This window comes from Terrapene carolina, unplaced genomic scaffold (assembly GCF_002925995.2).
Source record: "Terrapene carolina triunguis isolate 2854851 unplaced genomic scaffold, T_m_triunguis-2.0 Scaffold84, whole genome shotgun sequence".
Classification (NCBI taxonomy): domain Eukaryota; kingdom Metazoa; phylum Chordata; order Testudines; family Emydidae; genus Terrapene; species Terrapene triunguis.
The window spans coordinates 16,821,468-16,843,962 of record NW_020664435.1 but is presented as its reverse complement, the minus strand read 5'-3'; the positions used below and the strand labels follow the sequence as shown (position 1 = coordinate 16,843,962).

The window sequence follows — 22,495 nt, the reverse complement described above, 5'->3', positions numbered from 1 at the left end:
TGAGACACATGGGTTAATCAAATTTGAGCAGCAGAGGACATATAAAACAAAGATCCAGGCTAAGAGTGAAACCAGCACTTGAGTGATCTGCAGAATTCATTTTAAGGTCTCCCTCTCTTATCACTCCTGATTTGCTACAATTCAGTTATGGAAAAATCACTTAGAAAAATAAGCTGAGCAAATGCTAGAAGTGATGAAGTGACCTGATGCGTGAAGAGAATCTTTCTAGTCTCAACATGTTTGTTCTCTGTGAGATAATTGGATAAGATTGGAATCATCTGCAACCGGCCTGTAGTTTTCTGTGAAGAGATTTTGTAGTAGTCTATTACAGCACATAGAATTGTTACATGATCAACATCATGAAGAGAAGATCTCTTCACATGGCAAATTTTTGTTAATCCTGATTTGCTCTAATTGGTGTGGCATAGCATTGGGGTTCCGCTCCCTGCTTGTTGTGGATGGCTAACAGTATGACAAATGCTACACGCCAGTAAAAAGTTTCTTTTTACAAAACTGTACTTTGGGTCATGTTTGACCTGATGTGTCTCCAGTTACATAGAATCTAGCTATCCTCTTCTTTGGAATCTTGTTTGAGCACTCTGACTGTGCATTAAGGAGAACAAGAGTTGCCGAGGCAGTGTTACAAGTAGCATGAAGAGGAAAAGTTGAATAGACAGGTAATACTGTCAGGGGACAGGCAGGCCTGAGATGAGCAGAGGACATACAAATGGGGAAGTGTGTTCAGGCTTGGAGCAGCCTGAAGAATTAATTTAGACACCAACTCCCCAGGTGAAGTGGCAGCAGCTAGAGGCAGAATATTTTGCCGCTCCAGTGGAATTTGTGGCAAGTACCCCTGAAGTCTTTGGGAAGTGTAGAAGAAAGAATTTGAGTTGTAGTGACTCAATACCAAAACCACCTTTCTTAATAAAAAATAATTTTTTTGTTTTTAACAAAAGCTGTCCTGTTTTTAAAGGACATAGTGGTATTAAGACCTTTTCTAATGAATTACCTAAATTTAAAATCCATGTGTAAGTGGAATAACACACTCCATAGAGTGTTAGTTAATAAGCACATGTATTGGGTTGATGAAAATACAAGGCATGCACCTCAAAGGTTGATTAATATGCACCTAATCATCATTACATACATCTAAATAATGTTGATCTAAATGTTGACTTTTAATCTATCTACAGTTGAACAGATCTCAAAGTTTGAGAAATATTTGTTGTCTGCAAAATTCTCTGATGGTTTTAGTTCCATATGCAGTTTGAAATGAAATGTGTAAAAACCCAGTGAGCCCAAATAGGCAATGGACAGAAAATTTGTTGATTAAGTCTGCTTGCTCATTCTGTCCATTTAACTCATTAAAACAGTTTTTATTAGCTCCTTCATGCTATGCACTAGCCTTAGGAACATTATTGATATTTCCTCAATTCTTCCTTCTCTACCCTCTCTGCTATGTTGGTATTTTATTTTGTCACATCTCTAATTCGTTTGTAAGATCTTTGAGGCAAGGATCTTTTTTTTTTTTTTTTTTGGCAGGCACGTAACAGTGTAAATAACACATGAACAAGTAAACCCAATACAGCACTGGTTTGCATGAGGAATATAGTACTAGATGCAAATGACATAATATGATCTTAATTTTCAGCATCTTTACTTTCCCCAGTTTTCTTAGACTGGTTTAACTAGATTCTTCCGACTTTTATGTGTACAGCTTGCAGTGGGTGGCTTTTGAGCCTGTATAGTAAGTGTAAGGTAAAGCAGATCTGATATGGAATAATGAGACATGCATCTAGATGCAGTTTGGCAAGTTGTTAACCCTGTTTTTTATCCAGACTGGGTTTATGTACACTATGAAGGTCTGCCCTTTCCTAATGGGACTTGAGAGTTGCATCTGTGCGCTTAGTGCTCCATGTGGAAAGTCTCTAATTTGGTGGTTTTTGCCTCTGGCACAAGTGAACAGGCACAAGCGACCAATTAAATGGTAGACATTTTGGGGATACTGACACTGTTGATCTTGAGCCGTTTGTTGGTTTCCCAGACTTACTCATTATGGTGGGGGAGGGGATATAAAAAAAACCCTGCATCACAGTAACATTTAACTTTTAAAAATAGGAGCTACACAAGAATGAGGATGCCAGTTAAATGGAATATTAAAGAGAACAGTCACAAGGGTAACATGCCTGCAAGCAGCATGAGGACTACTTAAAAATACCATAATAGAGGCTCAGAGTAAATATACACCCCAAATCAAAAAAGAGAGGAGGAGGACAAAAAAGAATGGCTAAACAGTAGAGCGCTGGAGGTTGTTAGAGGCAAAAAAGGAATCCTTTAAAATTTGGAAGTCGAATTCTAATGAGGAAAATACGAAGGAGCACAAACTCTGGCAAGTAAAATATAAAAGTATAATAAGGCAGGCCAAGAAAAATTTGAGAAGCAACTTGCTAAAGATGCAAAAACTAACAGTAAACAGTAAATTTGCCCAACAGGCAATGGGGCCATTAGACAACAGAGGTGTTAAAGGAGCACTCAGGGAACATGAGGCCATTGCAGAGATGCTAAATGAATTCTTTTAATCTGTCTTCACTGCAGAGGATGTGAGAGAGAGATCCACATCAGAGCTATTCTTTTTGGGCAAAAGTTCTGAAGTACTGTCCCAAATTAATGTGTCACTAGCAGAGCTTTTGGAACAAATTGATTAACTTAATGGTAATAAGTCACCAGGACCAGAGACATTTACCCAAGAGTTCTGAAGGAACTGGGTGCACATGAAATTGCGGAACTACTAACTCTAGTATGTAACCTATCACGAAAATCAGCTTGTGTATTAGATGACTGGAAGGTAGCTAATGTAATGCCAATTTCTAAAAAGGGCTCTAGAGGAGATCCTGGCAATTACAAGCCAGTGAACGTAGCATCAGTACTGGGCAAATTGGTAGAAACTATTATAAAGAACAGAATTAGCAGACACATAAACACAATTTGTTAGGGAAAAGTCATCATGGCTTTTGGAAAGGAAAGTCATGCCTCACCAGCCTCACCACTTTAGTCGAATTCTTTGAAGGAGTCAACAAGCATGTGGATAAGGGTGTTCCAGTCGATATTACATACTTGGATTTTCAGAAAGCCTTTGACAAGGTTTCTCACCAAAGGCCCTTTCCTACAATACAAAAACCAGGGGTGATCGGAAGAAATTAATAGGCAGCAGGTTTAGTACAAACAAGAAGAGGTACTTTTTCACACAATGCACAGCTAACCTTTGGAACTTGTTACCAGGTGATGTTGTGAAAGCCAAAAAGTATAACTGGGTTCAAAAATGAACTGGATAAGTTTATGGAGGAAAGGTCCATCAATGGCTGTGAGCCAAGTCAGGGATGCCACCCAATGCTCAGGGCGACCCTAAACCTCTGACTATCAGGAGCCAAGAGTAGAAGACAAGAGTGGATCACTCTGATTGTCTGTCTCTGTACACTTCCCCCGAAGCTCTTGTTTTGGCCACTGTTGGAGACAGGATACTGGGCAAGATGGACCATGGTCTAACCCAATGTGGAAGCTCTTGTGTTCTTCGATTGGTCGGCACTAGTCCAGAGTACCATCTGATGCTTTTCTTAACCTGGTTTTATCCTCAATTTAGTTGCACCTTTTGCTCTGCAGTCTTGATGTTTTGAGGGATTATTTTGTGTTTTATTAGAATTGTCTGTTTTGCATTGCAAGTTCTTCAGGGCAAGGAGTGTTTATCTGTTTGTAAATTTACCTGACATTTTGCATTATTATGTAAGTGTTCTTAAGAATGAGCTCATTTGTTTTGAGGGGCAAAACAATATAAAGCCTATACAATATTTCATATCCAGTTGGATATCAGTGATGCTTGTAATGATTAGGGACAGCAGTGCTCCCTGGGGTTAAAGCTTGTAAATAGAAGGCCAGAAGAGACCATTATGATCACCTAGTCTGACCTGTATAACATGAGCCATAGAAAGACATGCTATCATGATTTAAAGACTTCAGCTGATGGAGAATGTACCCCATTCCTATGTAAGTTGTTCCCCAGTAGTAACCATCGTTAATTTTTTTTGTCTGTTTTTTGTCTACCTTCAGCTTCGAGCCATTGAGTTCTTTAGTTTCTTACCGTAATATAGGTTTTCCAGATTTTGTTCTTCTTGGAGCTATTTTCTGAACTCTTTCTATTTTGTCAATAGCTTTTTTTAAAATACGGGCTCCAGAACTTGCACATTGTATTGCAGTAATGGCCTCATTAATGCTGTATGAAGTGGCAATACCACCTCTCTACTCTGAGTCAGTATTCCTCAACTTAAACATCGTCAAATACCTTATAGAAGTTTTCAGTATATTATGTAACAATTATTTTTATCAACCAAACTTTCAGTCTTTTCAAAAAGTGATATCAAGTTTGTTTGACAAGGCCTATTTTCCATGAAACCATGTTGATTGACATTAATTATGTCACCGTCCTTTAATTCTTAATTGATTGTGTCCCATATCCACCTTTCCATGATTTTGCCCAGGATTGATGTCACACTATCCAACCTATAACTACGCATAGCATACCAGTTATCTTTTTAAAAATATTGGCTTCAGCACCTTTTGTACAGATTGGTAATGTGTTTTTACAGCAGGCTTGGAAAGCTGTAATTTGGTTTTACATTCATATGTCTACTAGCTCAATGGAAAAGTCTTTTACACTTCTGCTGATGTGGCACTTGGTGGAATTATTTTAATCCTAATTCTTAATTTTTTGACAAGTATGCAAGTTTATTACTTTGAGGGAATGCTACAAATGTACCATTGAGTTACACACTGAATTTCCCCATTTAATACTCATATTCTTTCTTATCTGTGTTTCTTTCTGTTATCTACCGTATCTGTTTCTACAGTGAGGTTTCCCTCTTGCCTACAGTTTTTGTTGGCAGAACCAGTCCTGTTAGTTACTACGTGGGGCAGTGGTTCCCAACGCGGTGCCCGCGGGTGCCATGGCGCCTGCCGGGGCACTTATGTGCACCCGCCTAGTGCCCTGCAGGGGAGAGAAACCGCGGCCCCGTGCCTGCCGGGGACGGAGAACTCCGAGGCTGCGGGCGCCAGTGTTCTCTGTCCCCGGCAGGCGCGGGGCCTGCCTAGTGCCCAGCAGGGGAGAGAAGCCAGAGCCCCGCGCCTGCTGGGGACAGAGTACTCCGGGGCTGGAGGCGCCGGTGTTCTCTGTCCTCGCGGCTTCTCTCTGCGCTGCCCAGAACTGCCGCCAAAAACAAACAAACAAAAAAACGCTCCGACTCTGCCGTCCCATGAATGGACAGAATGCCGTCCTGTAGCATGCGCTGCTCCAGGCACGTGCTTGCTCCACTGGTGCCTGGTGCCTAGCCTGTATGTGAGTATTCTTCCACTGCACTGATACTGTTGGTTTCTTGTGCTTTGCGATTTATTATTTTTTTAACATTTTGCCGCAAAATGAGTGGTTCAAATAAAAGACAACGTATGTATTATTTGAACGCAGAGTGGGAAGAATCCTATTGTTTTATTGAAAATAAATGGAAATATGTTTGCTTATTGTGCGGGGGTGCTGTTGCAGTGCCGAAAAAACATAATGTCGAAGGCCATTTCCAAACTAATCACAGCTCTTTTTACATTAGCCATCCACTTAAATCTGAGTTGAGAGAGAAGAAAATTAATCAACTCAAATCAAACTTATCTGCCCAGCAATCTGTTTTCACTAGACAAGTGGTAAAGTCTAAAGGTGCTACTATTGCTTCCTTTAAAATTGCTCATCTGCTCACAAAGAAGGAAAAACCCTTTCAAGATGGTGAATTGTTGAAGGAAGCATTTTTGACTGGTGCTGATTGCCTGTTTCAAGGATTTCCTAACAAGGATGAGATTTTGTCGGCAATACAAGACTTGCAGTTATCAGACAACACAGTTATGAGGAGGATACATGCAATTTCAAGCGACATGCAAACTCAGCTAAAGGATGACTTGGAAATATGTGACTGGTTTTCACTGCAATTCGATGAGTCGACAGATATATCGGATACAGCACAGTTGGCAGTTATGGTGAGGATGGTATTTAGTAACTTCACCGTAAAAGAAGAAACAGAGGGTCCTGTGGCACCTTTAAGACTAACAGAAGTATTGGGAGCATAAGCTTTCGTGGGTAAGAACCTCACTTCTTCAGATGCAAGACGTAAAAGAAGAGTTACTAAAAGTATTGCCTATGAAAGGGCGAACAAAGGGTGAGGACATCTATAATTTATTCAAATCATATGCAACATCAATTAGTATGCCACTACACAAGCTGTCTGCGATCACCACTGATGGGGCACCAGCAATGATGGTCAGCACCAATGGATTCATTGCACTCTGTAAGAAGAATGAATCCTTTCCAAACTTTGTCTTATCATTGCATTATCCACCAAGAAGCTTTGTGCGTCGAAGTTCTTTCTTTTCAACACGTCATGAATGTCGTTATTAAAATAATTAACTCTATTCGAGCGAAACCTTTGCAACACCGACTTTTGAAGGCCCTCTTGGAAGATGTTGATGATAAACAATCTGATCTTATCTTGCACACAGAAGTACGATGGCTGAGCAAAGGTAAAGTTCTTGCACGTTTTTTAAGCCTAATTGAAGAGATCAAAGAATTTCTGAAGTCCACAAATCAGAACTTCGAGCATCTAGAAGACTCCTGCTGGTTAATGGACTTGGCTTTTCTTGCCGACATCACTGACAAATTGAACATTTTAAATCTTGAGCTCCAGGGCAAAGACAAACATGTGGCTCAAATGATAGGTTCTGTAAAATCATTCAAAGCAAAACTAATCTTGTGGATGTCATATATGAAGACGAAGTCTCTCGTACATTTCCCAAGTATGAAGAAAATGGTATGTGGCAGTGATTTTAACCCATCACCATTTGTTATCCACATTCAAACACTTCTGGAACAATTTGAAAAGAGATTTCAACAGTTCACCATCATTGAGCCTGTAGTTGCCTTTCTTGTGAATCCTTTTACTTGCCAAATAGCGGTAACAGAAATGGCTACATCAATTGTGAGTCTCATTCAGGTAAGAACAGAAGACGTGGAACTGGAGATTTTGGACCTTCAAAATGATATTGTTCTAAAATCCTGCGCAACAGACGAAAACTTTTGGAATCTGGTTGACCGAAAAAAGTTTCTTGCCTTAAAAAATGTAGCATACAAAATAAAATCTTATTTCGGTTCCACTTATCTATGTGAAGTTCTGTTTTCAACAATGAACATCATAAAATCAAAATACAGATCTCGACTTACAGATGCCCATCTTGACAATTGCTTACGAACGGGAATATCATCCTACTCTCCCAACTATGAAAAATTGGCTGAAGAAATGCAGTGCCAAAAATCACACTGACTTTATTAGAAAAACCATGTGAATTAATGATACCTATTTTCCATTAAGTGCTGATGAGCGCGTATGATTAACTTGTTTAACTTTTTTTCATGTTTGTTTGTTTGTTTATTGAAATCCAGATACAAGTAACAATACGAAGAATATTTTTAATTAACCATAACTGGCTATCTATGTTAAAGTAAGAATAATAAATATATTTGGACCAGCAGTTCAACTTTTTTAAAATAAATAAGATGAAAACTGTTTGATATTTATTTTGTAAAAACTCCTTAATTTTTCTTAGAGGTAGATAAAAAAAGAGCAAATTCACATGGTAAGGTGAAAGAGTAATTGCTGAATAATTTAATACCTTTTACATGTAAAATTACCTTTTTTTATCTTATGGATTCATATATTGTGTAATATTAAATATGATGTTTTTCGTATTATTTAATGTACAAATACAAAATAAGGCTTGAAAAATCGTTGGCGCCCACCACACTCTCCTGAAAACATTAATGTGCTACTGGCCACAAAAAGGTTGGGGACCACTGTATTACATAATAACACTCTCTCCATTCCACTAGTATCTCAGGAGGATATTAAACAGCAATTACTAAATTTAGACATTTTTAAATGAGGCAGTCTGAATAACTTGCATCCAAGAGTTTTTAAAGAGCTGGCTGAGGAGTTCACTGGATTGTTAATGTTGATTTTCAATAAGTCTTGGAACACTGGGGAAGTTTCAGGAGACTGGAAGAAAGGTCTTCTTGTGCCAGTATTTAAAAAGGGCAAAGGAGGTGACCCAGGTAATTATACTCCTGTCAGTCAGACATTGATCCTGGGCAAGATAATGGAGCAGCTGATAACGATCTCTGTTAACTAACAGAGAATTAAAGAAGGGTACTACGATTAATGCCAATCAACATGGGTTTATGGAAAATAGATCCTGTCAAACTAACTTGATATCTTTTTTTGATGAGCTTGGTTGAATAAGTTTGGTTGATAAAAACAATAGTGTTGGTGTAATATACTTAGACTTCTGTAAGGCATTTGATTTGGTACCGTGTGATATTTTGATTAAAAAACTATAAGGAGATAAAATTAATATGGCACACATTAAATGGATTAAAAACTGTCTAGCTGATGTGTCTCAAAATGTCATTACAAACAGGGAATCCTCATCGAATGGGTGTTTCTAGTGGGGTCTAGCAGGGATCGGTTCTGGGCTCTGTGCTATTTAACATTTTTATTAGTGCTCTAGAAGAAAACAAAATCATCACTGATGAAGTTTGCAGATGACCAAAAAACTAGGGGAGTGGTAAATAATGAAGAGGACTGGTTACTAATACACAGTGATCCGGATCATGTGGTAAGCAGAGAGAAAGCAGAAAATATGCATTTTAATATAGCTAAATGTATACCTCTAGGAACAAATGGGAGACTCTATGCTGGGAAGCAGTGACTCTGAAAAAAAAAATTGGGGGGGTCCCTGTGAGTAATCAGTTAAACATGAGCTCCCAGTGCGATGTGGTGGCCAAAAGGGCTCATGCAATCCTTGGATGCATCAATGGGCATCTTGAGTAGGAGTAGAGATGTTATTTTACATCTGTATTTGTCAAATGTATGAGTGCTGCTGGAATACTTGTCCAGTTCTGGTTTCCACAATTGAAGAATGATGTTGATAAATTTGAGAGGGTTCAGCGAAGAGCCACGAGAATAACTAAAGGATTAGAAAACATGCCTTATAGTGAGAGACTCAAGAAGCTCAATCTGTTTAGCTTACCAAAGAAAAGGTTAAGGGGTGACTTGATGATAGTCTATAAGTATGTACATAGGGAGCAAATATTTAATAATGGGTTCTTCAGTCTAGTAGAGAAAAGTATTATATGATTGAATGGCTTGAAGTTGAAGCTAGACAAATTCAGACTGGAAATAAGGCATACATTTTTAAAGATGAGAGTAATTAACATTGGAACAACTTATCAAGAGTCATGGTGGATTTTCCATCATTGACAAATTTTAGTTGAAGATTGGATGTTTTTCTAAAAGTTATGATCTAGGAATTACTTGGGGGAATTTCTATGGACTGTTTTATACAGGAGGTCAGACTAGATCAGGGGTGGCCAACCTGAGCCTGAGAAGGAGACAGAATTTACCAATGTACATTGCCAAAGAGCCACAGTAATACTTCAGCAGCCCACCATCAGCTCCCCCGCTCCCAGCGCCTCCCACCCACCGGCAGCCCCGCCGATCAGCGCCTCCTGCTCCCTCCCCGCACCTCCCGATCAGCTGTTTCATGGCATGCAGGAGGCTCTGGGAGGGAGGGGGGGAGGAGCAAGGGCACTGCAGAGGAGGAGGCAGGAAGGAGTGGAGTGGAGGCAGGGTCTGTGGCAGAGCCAGAGGTTGAGCAATGAGCACCCCCTGGCACATTGGAAAGTTTACTCCTGTAGCTCCAGCCCCGGAGTCAGTGCCTATGCAAGGAGCCGCATATTAACTTCTGAAGGGCCGCATGTGGCTCTGGCGCCACAGGTTGGCCACCCCTGGACTAGATGATCACAGTTGTCCCTTCTGGCCTTGGAATCTACGAATCTTCCTGTTTGTGAAGATCTAACTGAAAGGTCCTCTAAGATATCAATGTCCAAGGAGACTATGGTTCAAAAGTATAAATACTGAACAGAAGCAGTTTAAAAAGAGGGAGATTGGTACCTTGACTGCTTCAAGGGGAATTTTTTTACAAATTCTGAGTATAACAAGATCTGGTCAAAGCTCAGTTCATGGTGCTTGGGAAAAATGCATCTAGCAGAGATCAACTAAATTCTTTCTGGTCTGAGAATATTTACAGGAGGGGCTGGCTCTATGCCTTATAGCAAATGTGCTCTTGAAACATTTCAACAATCTTGATTTTTCTCAGAGATAAGAAGTCATGATTAGATTAATCTCGTGCACATGTCAAATGCTACTTGAGACCAGCATCTCTAATCAGGAAATTCAGAGTAACTCCTTGTGATCTAAACCATATCATGGATGCTATTACTTAAACTAACTTTTCCGCCCCTGCCTTCTGTTTCATTCTTCTTGGAGTGCTTGCTCATGTCCATTCCATGTTAGGTGTGTGCATGCTGTGTGCCCTCTGGAGCCACACACTCATACGCCGGTGTAAGGGATGTTGCTGGCTACACACCCTCTCAATTCCTTTTTACCGCCCATGACAGTTGATGGAACAGCCAACCCTTTTTGCTTCGGTAAGGTTTTCTTCTCAGTGGTTTTCGGACTCTAATTCATTGTTCTTAGTTATCTTAGTTTAGTGAATATAGTTTTTATAATTAGTATTAGTGTACATAGTTAATGAAAATAGATAGTTCTTGTTATTTGAGGGACTCTTTCGCACCAGGGGCCAGGCATATCCCAGTCTCAGGACTTAAAACCTTGTGCCTCCTGTGGCGAAGCTGTGCTAATGAGTGACCCACACTCCAGCTGCTTGAAGTGCTTTGGGGAAACTCACATGAAGGACAAGTGCCAGAACTGCTGTGACTTCAGACCCTGTGCTAAAAAAGACAGAGACATTAGGCTGAAGACTATCCTCAGGGAAGCCACTCTCAGAGTTGAGCTGCTCCGATTCAGTGCCGAGCACTTTGGCGTTGGTGCGAAGTGCTCCTTGGCACTGAGCTCTTCCTGGCACTGTTCACTTGGGTACCAAAGAAGAAGCACAAAAAGCAGCACACTGACAGGGCACTTCTCCGTGCAGAAGAAAGAGAAGCAGGGGAAAGGCAGCACAGTGAGACCCGTGCTGGGCCACTCTTCCACTCCTGGGCCCATGATGGCACTGTCAGCTCTGCCTAGAGCGTTGAGTCCGGTGTGGGACCCTCTGCAGATACCTGGAAGCCACCGTGGCATCAGCGGTCTGATTGTTCCATTGATGCTGGAGGCTTTCCAAGTGGCGAGGGACCTACTTTCTCTTCCAGTCCCCCCAACTCCATTGGGACAGCCTCCAGCTCCAATGTCCGGAAGCAGGAAGGAACAAGGGGTGTTGGGTTCTTTCCTGGCACCCTCTAGAAGAAAGCCGACCCTGATCCCAGTGTCCCGACCATCTCCAGTCTGGTGTCAGTGCACGGACCCCAGCACCGCCTGGTGGCAGAATTGGTACCACTCCGCCGTGGTCTAAGAGAGAGGACTCTTCTGAATCCGAAGGGGAACCTTATGTGCAATCTAAGACTCAGCACCAGTACCTAGCCTATGCAGCACCAGACTTTGATACCGGTGTGTCTCCCCCCCCCCCAACCTGGTAGTGGCCTTACTGGAACCCCTGGGGGTTTCCAGTGGCACCAGGTGCTCCCTCCCATCGTTCCTACTCGGTGGCTTCTGAAAAGCGGACTACTGCTCCTTCTTGCTCAGCACCAGACCCCGACTCCAGTACTGATGTTCAGGAGATGGCTCAGGTGGACATTGTTGAGGCTGAGGAAGAAAAAGGAGCTTTTCCTCCAGTGCAAGCCTCCTCATTTTCTCCAGATGAGGCTGTCAACGGGACCCAGTAGTCTGCTTCTGGAGGACGATTTCAGGGCCCATCAGGAGCTTTTGAAGTGGGTAGCTGTGAACCTGGGTCTGGAAATAGAGGAGCTTAAAGAGACATCACACAGCCTTATTGATATCCTGGCTGCAGCAGTTCCCTCCAGGGTGGCCTTACCCATCAATGAGGCTGTGATGGGACTGGTCAAGGCTGTGCGGCAAATTCCTTCTTCTCTGCCCCCCCCAACCTCAAAGAGGGCAGAGGAGAAATATTATGTCTCAGCGAATGGATTTGAATATTTGTACTCACATCCCCTTCCAGTATGCCTGGTTGTGTTTGCAGCAAATGAAAAGGATAGGTAGGGCCAGTCAAGCACTACCACTAAACAAAAAGACACCAAGAAACTGGACCTTTTTGGAAGAAAGGTTTATTCGACAGGTAGCCTTCAACTATGTATCTCTAACCAGCAAGCTTTTCTAGGGAGATATAATTATAATCTGTGAGACTCCCTGACTATATTTAAAGACTCCCTGCCTCAAGATTCAAGGCAGGAGTTCGCTGCCCTCTTGGAAGGCGGAAAGAATGTGGCCAGGACCTCTCTCCAGGCGGCTCTGGATGCAGCCGACTTGGCAGCCAGGACAATGGCCTCTGCTGTCACCATAAGGCCTTGTTCGTGACTCCAGTTCTCGGGGCTTCCTCACGAGGTCCAACAGCCCATCCAGGACCTCCCCTTCAAAGGCTCCTCTGTATTCTTGGAGCAGACAGACACGACTTCAGGGCCTTAAGGGCCACCCTACGATCCTTAGGCTGTATGCTCCTTCAGGTTCCAGGAAGCACTTCAGGCCTCAACAGCCTCTTCGTTTCTTGGCGCCTACAAAAGAAAAGGGAGAGGTTAAAAGCGGCGCCAAACACTCCCGTCCACCTCAACCTCCTAGCTAGTGTCTCAGAGGTACTTTGGTGGGCCCAAGCAGGCCTTTTGAAGATGCACCTGTGGGCGATATACCAGTCACCACTTCAGATCCCTTCCCCATCCCTCTTCAGAGACCCTTCTTACGAGCAACTCCTTGTCCAGGAGTTGCAATCCCTCCTAAAAATGGGGGCTGTGGAGGAGGTTCTGCAAGAGGAAAGAAGTTTTACTCCCAATATTTACTAATCCCAAAGGCCAAAGGGGGCCTCTGGCCTATTCTGGACCTGTCTCGCCTCAAGAAATATCTCAAGAAACTGAAGTTCCACATGGTCTCCCTGACTTCCATCATTCCCTCCCTGGATCTGGGAGACTGGTATGCTGCCCTCGACTTACATGATGCATGCTTTCACATTTCTCTCTTCTGTGGCCACAGAAAATTTCACAGGTTTGTTGTGGGTTAGCGCCACTATCAATTCACTGCTCTTCCCTTTGGCCTATCGGTGGCTCCCCACACCTCACGAAGTGTAAGGCAGTGGTAGTAGCAGCTTTCCTCAGACGGCGAGGCATCCAGGTCTGCTCGTACCTTGAGGCTCGATGACTGGCTGATCAAGGGTCGGTCACAGGCTCATGTTCAGAACAGCATCAGCACGGTCCAAGCCACCTTCCGAGCTCTGGGCCTGCTGATAAACTAACAAAATCAACTCTTGTTCCGGCTCAGAGAATAGAATTTATTGGGTGGTGCTCGACTTGACCCAAGCCAGGACTTTCCTGCCAGAGGCCTGATTCCGGACTATGATATCCAATGTAATAGTCCACCTAATTAAGACAGCTCAGTTAAGACAGGTTTGCCTCAAGCTACTGGGGCACATGGCGGCATGTACTTATGTGGTTCAATATGGAAGACTGTGCTTCAGGCCCCTGTAGATGTTGCTAGCATTAGTATATTCCCCAAGCAGACACCACTTGGACTCCATGCTCACAGTTCCTCCCCTAGTCCTTGCCTCTCTGGAATGGTGGAAAGACCCATGATTGGTAATGATGGGGGGTGCCCTTTGTTACGCCTTGACTGTTGGTAGCTTTGATCTTGGACGCGTCAGACCTAGGTTGGGGAGCCTACCTCTACAACCTCAGGACTCAGGGCCTCTGGTCGCAAGAAGAACTCTGCCTGCACATAAACATCAGGGAACTTGGGGCGGCACACTTAGCTTGCCAAGTGTTCCTTCCCCAGATTTCAGGCGAGGCGGTACAAGTCCTCACAGACAATACCATGGCCATGTTCTGTATCAACAAGCAGGGAGGGGCTTGGTCTTCAGCCCTGTGTCAAGAGGCCATCTGTCTATGGGACTTCTGCATGAAGCACTCCATTCATCTCAAGGTGTCACATCTCCTGGGAGCCCGGAATGTACTGGCGGATCACCTCAGCAGATCCTTTTCCTCTTGCCATGAGTGGTCCCTTCATCTGGAGGTCACCAGGTTCATCTTCCAAAGGTGGGGGCCTCCCCAGGTGGACCTGTTTTCTACCAGAGAGAATAGGAAATGCCATCAGTTTTGCTTAGTACATGGGGACAGCCCGGGTTTCCTCTCCGACGCTTTCCTGCTCCCCTGGACAGATCTTCTATTCTACGTCTTTCCTCCGATCTCTCTGGTCCACAAGGTCCTCCTAAAAGTCAAATGAGACAAGGCAAGAGTTACTCTGATAGCCCCGGTGTGGCCACCCCAGCACTGGTTTGACACACTCTTAGAGTGGAGCTGCTATTGACAGGTCCATCTCCCACGCTGTCTGGACCTAATCTCATAAGACCAGGGCTGGTTGCTTCACCCGAACCTTGCCTTCCTGCACCTAATTGCATGGATGCTGCATGGCTGAACACAGAAGAATAGGCTTACTCGGAACAGGTCTGGCAGATGTTGGTAGGTAGTAGAAAGCTGTACACCAGGGCTTTCTACCTGACCAATTAGAAACACTTCCTGACATGGGTTTCTCAAAAGCTCTCCGTCTCGATCTTCCGTTCAGTCTGTCTTGGACTACTTGCTCCACTTAAGATGCGAGGTCCAAGTCCTGCTGCTTATCAAAGTGCACTTAGCAGCCATCTCAGCCTTCCAGTCACTGTACTTCCATGAGGTGACAGTACGGTTTCTCAAGGGGCAGGAGAGGCTCTAATCTCAGATCCATGAGCCGATACTCCCCCATGGGACTTAAACCTGGTTCTGTTGAGATTCATGGGTCCTTCCTTCGAGCTGCTAGCATTGTGTCCCCTGCTGTTTCTCCCTTTGGAAAGTCGCCTTCTTGGTGGCGATCACCTCGGCCAGAAGGGTCTCTGAAATCAAGGCCCTGACATCAGAACCGCCTTACATGATATTCTTCAAGGACAAGGTCCAACTGCGCCCCCACTTGGCCTGCCTGAGAAAGGTGGTGTCACAATTCCATAGCAACCAGACCTCTTGGTTGCCTTGGTTAGGCAAGGGCACGCCTAACGTCCAGTGAGTGAAGCCTCACAAGAACTCTGAGGAATGACGGCTTCACTCACTGGACGTTAGGCGTGCCCTCGCCTTTTATATTGAGAGGACTAAACCCTTCCGCAAATCAGCACAACTCTTTGTCGCAATAGCGAAAAGAATGAGAGGACTCCCTGTGATCTTGTCCTGAATAACCACATGTATTCGGGCCTGCTACAAGCAGGCGAATGTCCCACCTCCATCCATCTTAAACACTCACTCCACAAGAGCCCAGGCTTCGTCAGTAGCGTTCCTCGCACAGGTCCCAATCCAGGACATCTTCAGGGCCACAACCTGGTCATCTGTGCATACCTTCGCATCTCACTACGCTATCACCCAACAGGCCCAGGACGATGTCAGTTTCGGGAGAGTGGTGTTGCTGTCAGCGTGTCCACGAACTCTGAGCCCACCTTTTAGGGTACTGTCCTAACATGGAATGAACATGAGCAAGCACTTAAAGAAGAAAAAACAGTTACTAACCTTTTTGTAACTGATGTTCTTCAAGATGTGTTGCTCATGTCCATACCACAACCAATCCTCCTACTCCTCTGTCGGAGTTAACGGCAAGAAGGAACTGAGAGGGTGGTGAGTGGCCGGCAGCACCTTTTATACTGGCGCATGAGCATGTGGCTCCAGAGGGCATTAGAGCTGGCATGACGGATACCACTGAGGGAAAACTCTCTGGCAATGGTGCATGCATCGCGCACACACCTACCATGGAACGGACATGAGTAACACATCTTGAAGAACAACAGTTATGGAAAGGTTAGTAACTGTTTTTTCTTCTTTCTATTAGAAAGGTGGATCAGAAAAACTGAGGTAAATTTGTGGAAATGCAGTACTCTACATTACACAGTCACAAGATGGTTTCTAAATATTCCTATGTTGTAAATTTTTTGGAGCAAGGACTGACATAGAAAATGTGTGTACTACATCTAGTCAAATGGAACCCCTAATCCTTGAAAGGGATCTCTCAGTAATCCAAAAGAAAACTTGTACATGTTAGATGTTCGCAATAGCAGTCAAATCCACCAGGCATGAACTCAGTCATATGGAAATCAACCACTATGTTTGTACTCTACTAGCTTGTATTGTAGGTATGCTTAGATATGATGGATACGGCATTTCTAACAATGAATATAAGAGGAATATTGATCACCTGGAATAGTGTCAAAAGCCTGTAATTTAATTTGTCACTCATTCCTATTCAAGTGTGATGCATTGTAACCTAACTAGTTAAACTCACCTTTTATAAATAGAAAGCAATTTTACTACATAAGGAATCTGAAGGAAAATATCTTGATATCTGTGATGGGTTTGGTCACCGAGACCCCCTTGGGACTGTCACCTGATGTGCTGAAATTACCTCTGAGCCCATTTTACCTGTCAGCTTGGGACTTCAGAACCCTGCCTTCTTGAGCCAAGACACACTAGCCTGCTGCAGCACCGACCCAGGGTCTAGTCCACGCCTCCAAAGCTGCAGACTTAACTGAAGATCGGTATATCTCCATATATTAACCTGCTGAGCTGTCTCATAGAACTAGAAGGGACCCTGAAAGGTCATCGAGTCCAGACCCTTGCCTTCTTTAGCAGGACCAAGTACTGATTTTGCCCCAGATCCCTAAGTGGCCCCCTCAAGGATTGAACTCACAACCCTGGGTTTAGCAGGCCAGTGCTCAAACCACTGAGCTATCCCTCCCCCCCGTCTCCAGCACCCAGAAACCCAGTTCCCAATGGGATCCAAACTCCAAATATATCCATTTTACTCTGTATAAAGCGTATACAGGGTAAATTCATAAATTGTCTGACCTCTATAACAATGAGAGAGATATGCACAGCTGTTTGCTCCCCCAGGCATTAATCACTTACTCTGGGTTTATTAATAAACAAAAGTGGTGTTAAGTATAAAAAGTAGGATTCAAGTGGTTTCAAGTAATACCAGACAGAACAAAGTAAGTCACCAAGCAAAATAAAGCAAAAACACGCAAGTCTAAGTCTAATACATGAAGAAACTGGTTACAGGTAATATCTCACCCTCAGAGATGTTCCACTAAGCTTCTTTCACAGACTAGACTCCTTCCTAGTCTGGGCCCAATCCTTTCCCCTGGTACAGTCCTTGTTAGTTCCAGCAGCCATTTCAAGTGGTAAGCAGGGGTTTTCTCATGACTGGCAGCGTATTTTGACCTGCTCCACCCCCTTTTATAGCTTTGGCAGAAGGCGGGAATCTTTTGTCTCTCTGGGTCCCCACCCCTCCTTCTAAATGGAAAAGTACCAGACTTAAGATGGATTTCATTATCTGGTGACATGTCACTGTAAGCTCCCTAGTCTCCATTCCCCATGGGCTGGCCCATAGGTACACAGGAAGGCTTTCAAGTAACTAAGGCCATATACAACTGATTGTTTCTGGAGCACCCTTAATGGCCTCCACTTAATATGTTTACATCAGTGATATAAGTTTATATCTTATTCTCCTAACTCCAGATATAGAAATAACACATGCAAACAAATAGGATGAACACACTTAGTAGATTACAAGCTTTCTAACGACACCATGCAAGGGGTATTTAGCGTAAAGCATATTCCAGTTATGTCATATTCATAAGCATATTTCCATAAAGCATATGGAGTGCAATGTCACAATATCATTTTTTGTTATGTAGTGCTTGCAAGGAGTTTAGATATGATCTCTGACTGCTATTCCTTCTATACAGAATGAAAGTGATATCTTGATTCTCGAGAGAAATGAAGTGCAACAGAATTTGTACTCTGCAATGGAAGAATTCATTCTGGAAGTGGATGAGCTACCTATCTCTGAACGTTCAACTATTTTGCAGGTTGGAAAGAAACTTCTTATTACTATTATTATTAAACACTTCTAATCTGCTCTTCAATTTTTTTGAAGATCAGTGTGTTAGAATTGAAGGTTTCAACAGCAATAAATTGAAACTTAGTGTATTACATGACTAGGCAGTATAACTTTTTCCACACCGTTCTGCTAAGTTATCTCTGTAGTTTGATTTACTCAGTAAGCACAGCAACTTGCAATACGCTTTTTAAACATCCTAGTCATTTTTGTTCAGAATATGTAATTAGTCATATACTTTTACAGTGTAGACGCTGAGGTTCCCTGTAGTATGTTTTTCCCCCTACATGGAAAATGAGAAAGTAGTGGGAAATTACTTAAAACCATATACAGACAGGTTTTAAAACAGGGGTCAGCAACCTGCGGCACGCATGCCAAAGGCAGCACAGGGACTGATTTTTAGTGGCACGCTGCTGCCAGCCGGGGTCCCGGCCGTTGGCCCTGCTCAGCCTGCTACCGGCCTGGATTACAGAACCCCAGACCAGCAGCGGAATGAGCCGCTCTGCCTGCTGCTGGTCTGGGGTTCCGGCCGCCGGCCCCGTGCCAGACAGGGTCCCGGCCGCTGGCCCCGCTCAGCCTGCTGCCGGTCTGGATGGACGGAACCTGGGCTGGCAGGGGCCGGCGGACGGAACCCCAGACCGGCAGCGGGCTGAGCGGCTCAGCCCGCTGCCGGTCTGGGGTTCCGTCTGCTGCCCATGCTGCCGGTCTGGCATGCAAAACCTTAAATTTAATTTAAGACTTGGCACACCACTTCCCAAAGGATGCCGACCCTTGTTTTAAAATATTCAAAAACAGTTCAGCACTGAAAAATGGTGTCAAGCCTGTGTTCCTGTTTGTGGAGTCCTTTCATTTGAAGGTGAAAGAATGTGAAAACTAAGAATTGCCATAATCCAAAATTATTAAACACTTTTCATCTCTGTATTAAGCCCCAGCCTGTAACAGTTTACTGTTCTGATCCCTAAACCATTAGGAAAATGACCAGTTCCTGATTGATTGTAAGCAATGTGTCCCTGTAACCCCAGGAACTCTTCATTTGGTGTTGAAAAGGGGTTAGATGCTAGTTTAGGCAGAGCAAGCCAGTATTCAGCACATTCACAGAAAGCATGACTGAAACCAAGTTTTGCTGGGTCTAAATCATGCTTTCTGTATCAATTTTGTCTGATCTCTGTTAGCAGCTCAAATGTTCTCAACGTGATTTGAAGTGGGGAAGAGTGGTTAGCAATGGGTTGTCTTTTCTGGGGCAGACAAACCCTAATGTGCGTTCTGCTTTTTCACATCACGTGTGAATGAATATCAGTCAATAAGGAATAAGTTGTGATAATCAAGCTCAGTTCTGCTGTAACACAAGATGGCTTTGAAATCTGGCCTGTGAAAGTGAGTGCTAGTATTGTACCATTAGCTCATGGCCACCTAGTGCACATCTGCAATATTTTTTTTTCTATTTTTTCCTTTTTTACTCTATTGTGATACACTCACTTGAAGATGTGAAAAGTTTTACATTTGCAAATAAATACTTTTATAACCAAAATTTCAGTGTGTTTGAGTAATTTTTAATGGAGAATTTTTATTGTAGTGAATAACAACAAGCAAATATACATTCTTCATTAAGCTGTACCACTCAGGATCATAGTAATGAGTCATCTGAGTACATGCAAACAAATGAGAACCTGAACTTCGGCCAACTTGTTCAAGTGTGGCATGGATCTGATCAACAGTGTGTCAGTAAAAATTAGCATTATTGAAAACACTTGAATTGGGAGTGTTTTTAAATAGTGCATTCAGAAGTACAGTTAGATTATATCTAAAAATATTTGTTTTTCTGATTCTGCTGCTATGCTGCAGAACTTGGATGTTTTTAATTCACTAGAAAAAGAATTGATATAAATAGATTATATGGGTCTGGCATCATTGGAAAGAATGAAATGTCTGGACCTAATAGTTTCAAATAGAATAAAACTGATTTTTTTCCTAGCTGCATTACAAGATTGTGCTGCTTTAGCTCCACTAGGTGGTAGTCTTTAAACATTTTTAGATGCTGTATCAGAATAGAATTGCAGCAAGATTTTTCAGATAATTAATAGTGTCTTGAATGTTGAGTGCATTCAGACCTTCTCCTATTAGTTGTGTTCAACAAAATAATTTTTTTTCTTGTTCTTTAATATAATTCTGCTAATAGACTCAACTAGTATTTGAAAATGGAGGGTAAAAGACTAAAATAATACTTCCAAATGCTAACACTGCCTTGGTTATGGACTAGTCTATAATATAGTTGCTTGAGTTTTGAGTTACTGTGTTTACTCAGTAAGAACAATTATGAAGAAACAGGATTCAATTTACAGGAGTTTAACAGGAAAGTTTTCCTTGATAGCCTGATTCCTCATACAGATTATTTCTTCTAACTAGTTTTTCAATGTGACTAGTTCCAGCTGTATTTATTACAGATTTGGGAATAATATTGGAATAAAACTATTACAGTTCAGAAGGTATGTTGTTACACAGACCTGTTTTCAGGTGCTAAGTAGCACTCTGAATTCATTTTTTTTTTCTTCAGATGAAATGTCTGTTTTGTTTTTGTTTGTTCTCAACCCAGAGGTTACTTCTCCAATCTCTTCACCAATCCCCATGCACAAAATAAATTGTGGTAAATTCTTGTCCAACTGTTCTTGAGAAAGTGTAAAAGAGTTTTCATCAGGCAGATATTTTTCAGATGACTTTAGTGTATTCTGATAATTCAAATGGCTGCTATAAACTTGTCATAGACCTACCCCCTAATTAAGAAAAGCATATTTTGCATATTTGAAGATGTCTGGTTTAGAATGAAGTAGTAGAAAAACATCTACTATGCTTGCGTGAATCTTATTCACTACTATTACAGTGTTCAGGCACACACTTAAATAACTGAATAAATTCAGTGTCCCAAACTGTTGCAGTGTTGTGTGTTTTAATGTTGGGAAGTTCATTTACGGTCCGTCCCACAACTCGAAATCTGCTATGCTGCACATTTACAGTAAAAGGGTCTAATTGTAACAATATATAATCCTATACAATGCTAGGTATATGTAATGAGGCTATTTTAGTTGTTGGAATAAGTATTTTCTGTCTCTTGTATATCTAAATTCTCAGCCATTCCGTTGCATTATTTTTTTCATATTACAGTATTATATGGTATCGTATCTTGTTGTACATTCAGCAAAGATTTACATCTGCCACATTAACCTTGTAAGTTATGTTGTAGCAATGTTAGTATATATTATTGCTTCCAAAATCATTGGGGAAATGTACATGATCAACCAATCAGAATTGTGTGATAGAGCTATACCTACAAGAAGGTAAGGATCAAAAAAGGCTGTCATTCAGGGAAGGGTACCCAGCTAGTCTCCTTCCTCTTCAGTCTTTTTTTCACCTCCTGAATGTATAGGTGATGCTTCAGCCTTCTGAGCTATGAAGGAAAGTTAAGAGACAGCTATTTTATGAAAGATAGTTGGAGGGGAGAGTTTGTCTGCCTATAGCTAAATACAGGTCAGAGGCACTGGCTGAGACTCCCCCTAGGAATAATCTTCTTCCCATGCTGCTGCCTCTTTCCATTCACCAGTGGCATGGAACACTTCCGCTACATTTGGGTAAGGCCTCTAATGTTGCCATCCTGTGTGTGTGTGTGAAAGCTCAGACTTCTCCTCTGCCTGTCCTCAGTTATCACTGGTGCGACGGGAGAACTTTAGCTATAGGCTCCTCTGTTCTCTATAGCTTCTGGTGATCTAGGGCTCCTTTCCACCCCCATCTCATGTAACAGCTTGTCCTAAGAGGGAGGCCTGGATCAGGTACGTACATGCCTCTACCCTGGTTTCTCTCCAGCCTGCTCTATCAGCAGTGAGGGCAGTGGTACCAAACTTTTCTTGTCACACCCCCTTCTTAGCAGTAATGGAATCTGTCCGCATCCCTCCTCCATTACTGCACAGTTGGCTCAGTTGAACTGGGGCTGGGGGAGAAGCTGGGGCTAGAGGCGGAGCTGGCCTGGGTGTGGAGAGGGAATGAGGGCAGACCTGGGCTGGTAGTGGAGCAGGGGGTGGTGTGGAGCTGTGGCTGGGTACAGAGCTGAGGTGGAGGCAGAGCAGAGGGTGGAGTTGCAGCTGCGGGTGGAGCAGAGCGGTGGCTGAGGGCAGAGCTGGGCTGTGGGAGGTGCAGGGGCGGAGTGGAGCTGTGACTGGGGGCGGACCTGCGCTGGAGCGGGGCAGGGGGTGGAATGGAACTGCAGCTGGGGGCAGAGTGGAGCTGTGGCTGGGGACAGCTGGGGTGGAGGCAGAGCAGGGGGTGGAATGGAGCTGCAGATGGGGGCGGAGTAGGCA

General features: G+C 43.1%; 1 protein-coding gene across 1 annotated transcript in view; it reads left to right on the top strand.

The window, feature by feature from the left end:
- Window positions 1–22,495, top strand: part of STK31 (serine/threonine kinase 31) — a 102,513-nt gene that overhangs the window by 17,697 nt on the left and 62,321 nt on the right. The window contains exon 10 of the mRNA XM_026649341.1: window positions 18,001–18,123. Coding sequence (XP_026505126.1) covers window positions 18,001–18,123 — 123 coding nt within the window. The remainder of the gene's footprint in view (window positions 1–18,000; window positions 18,124–22,495) is intronic.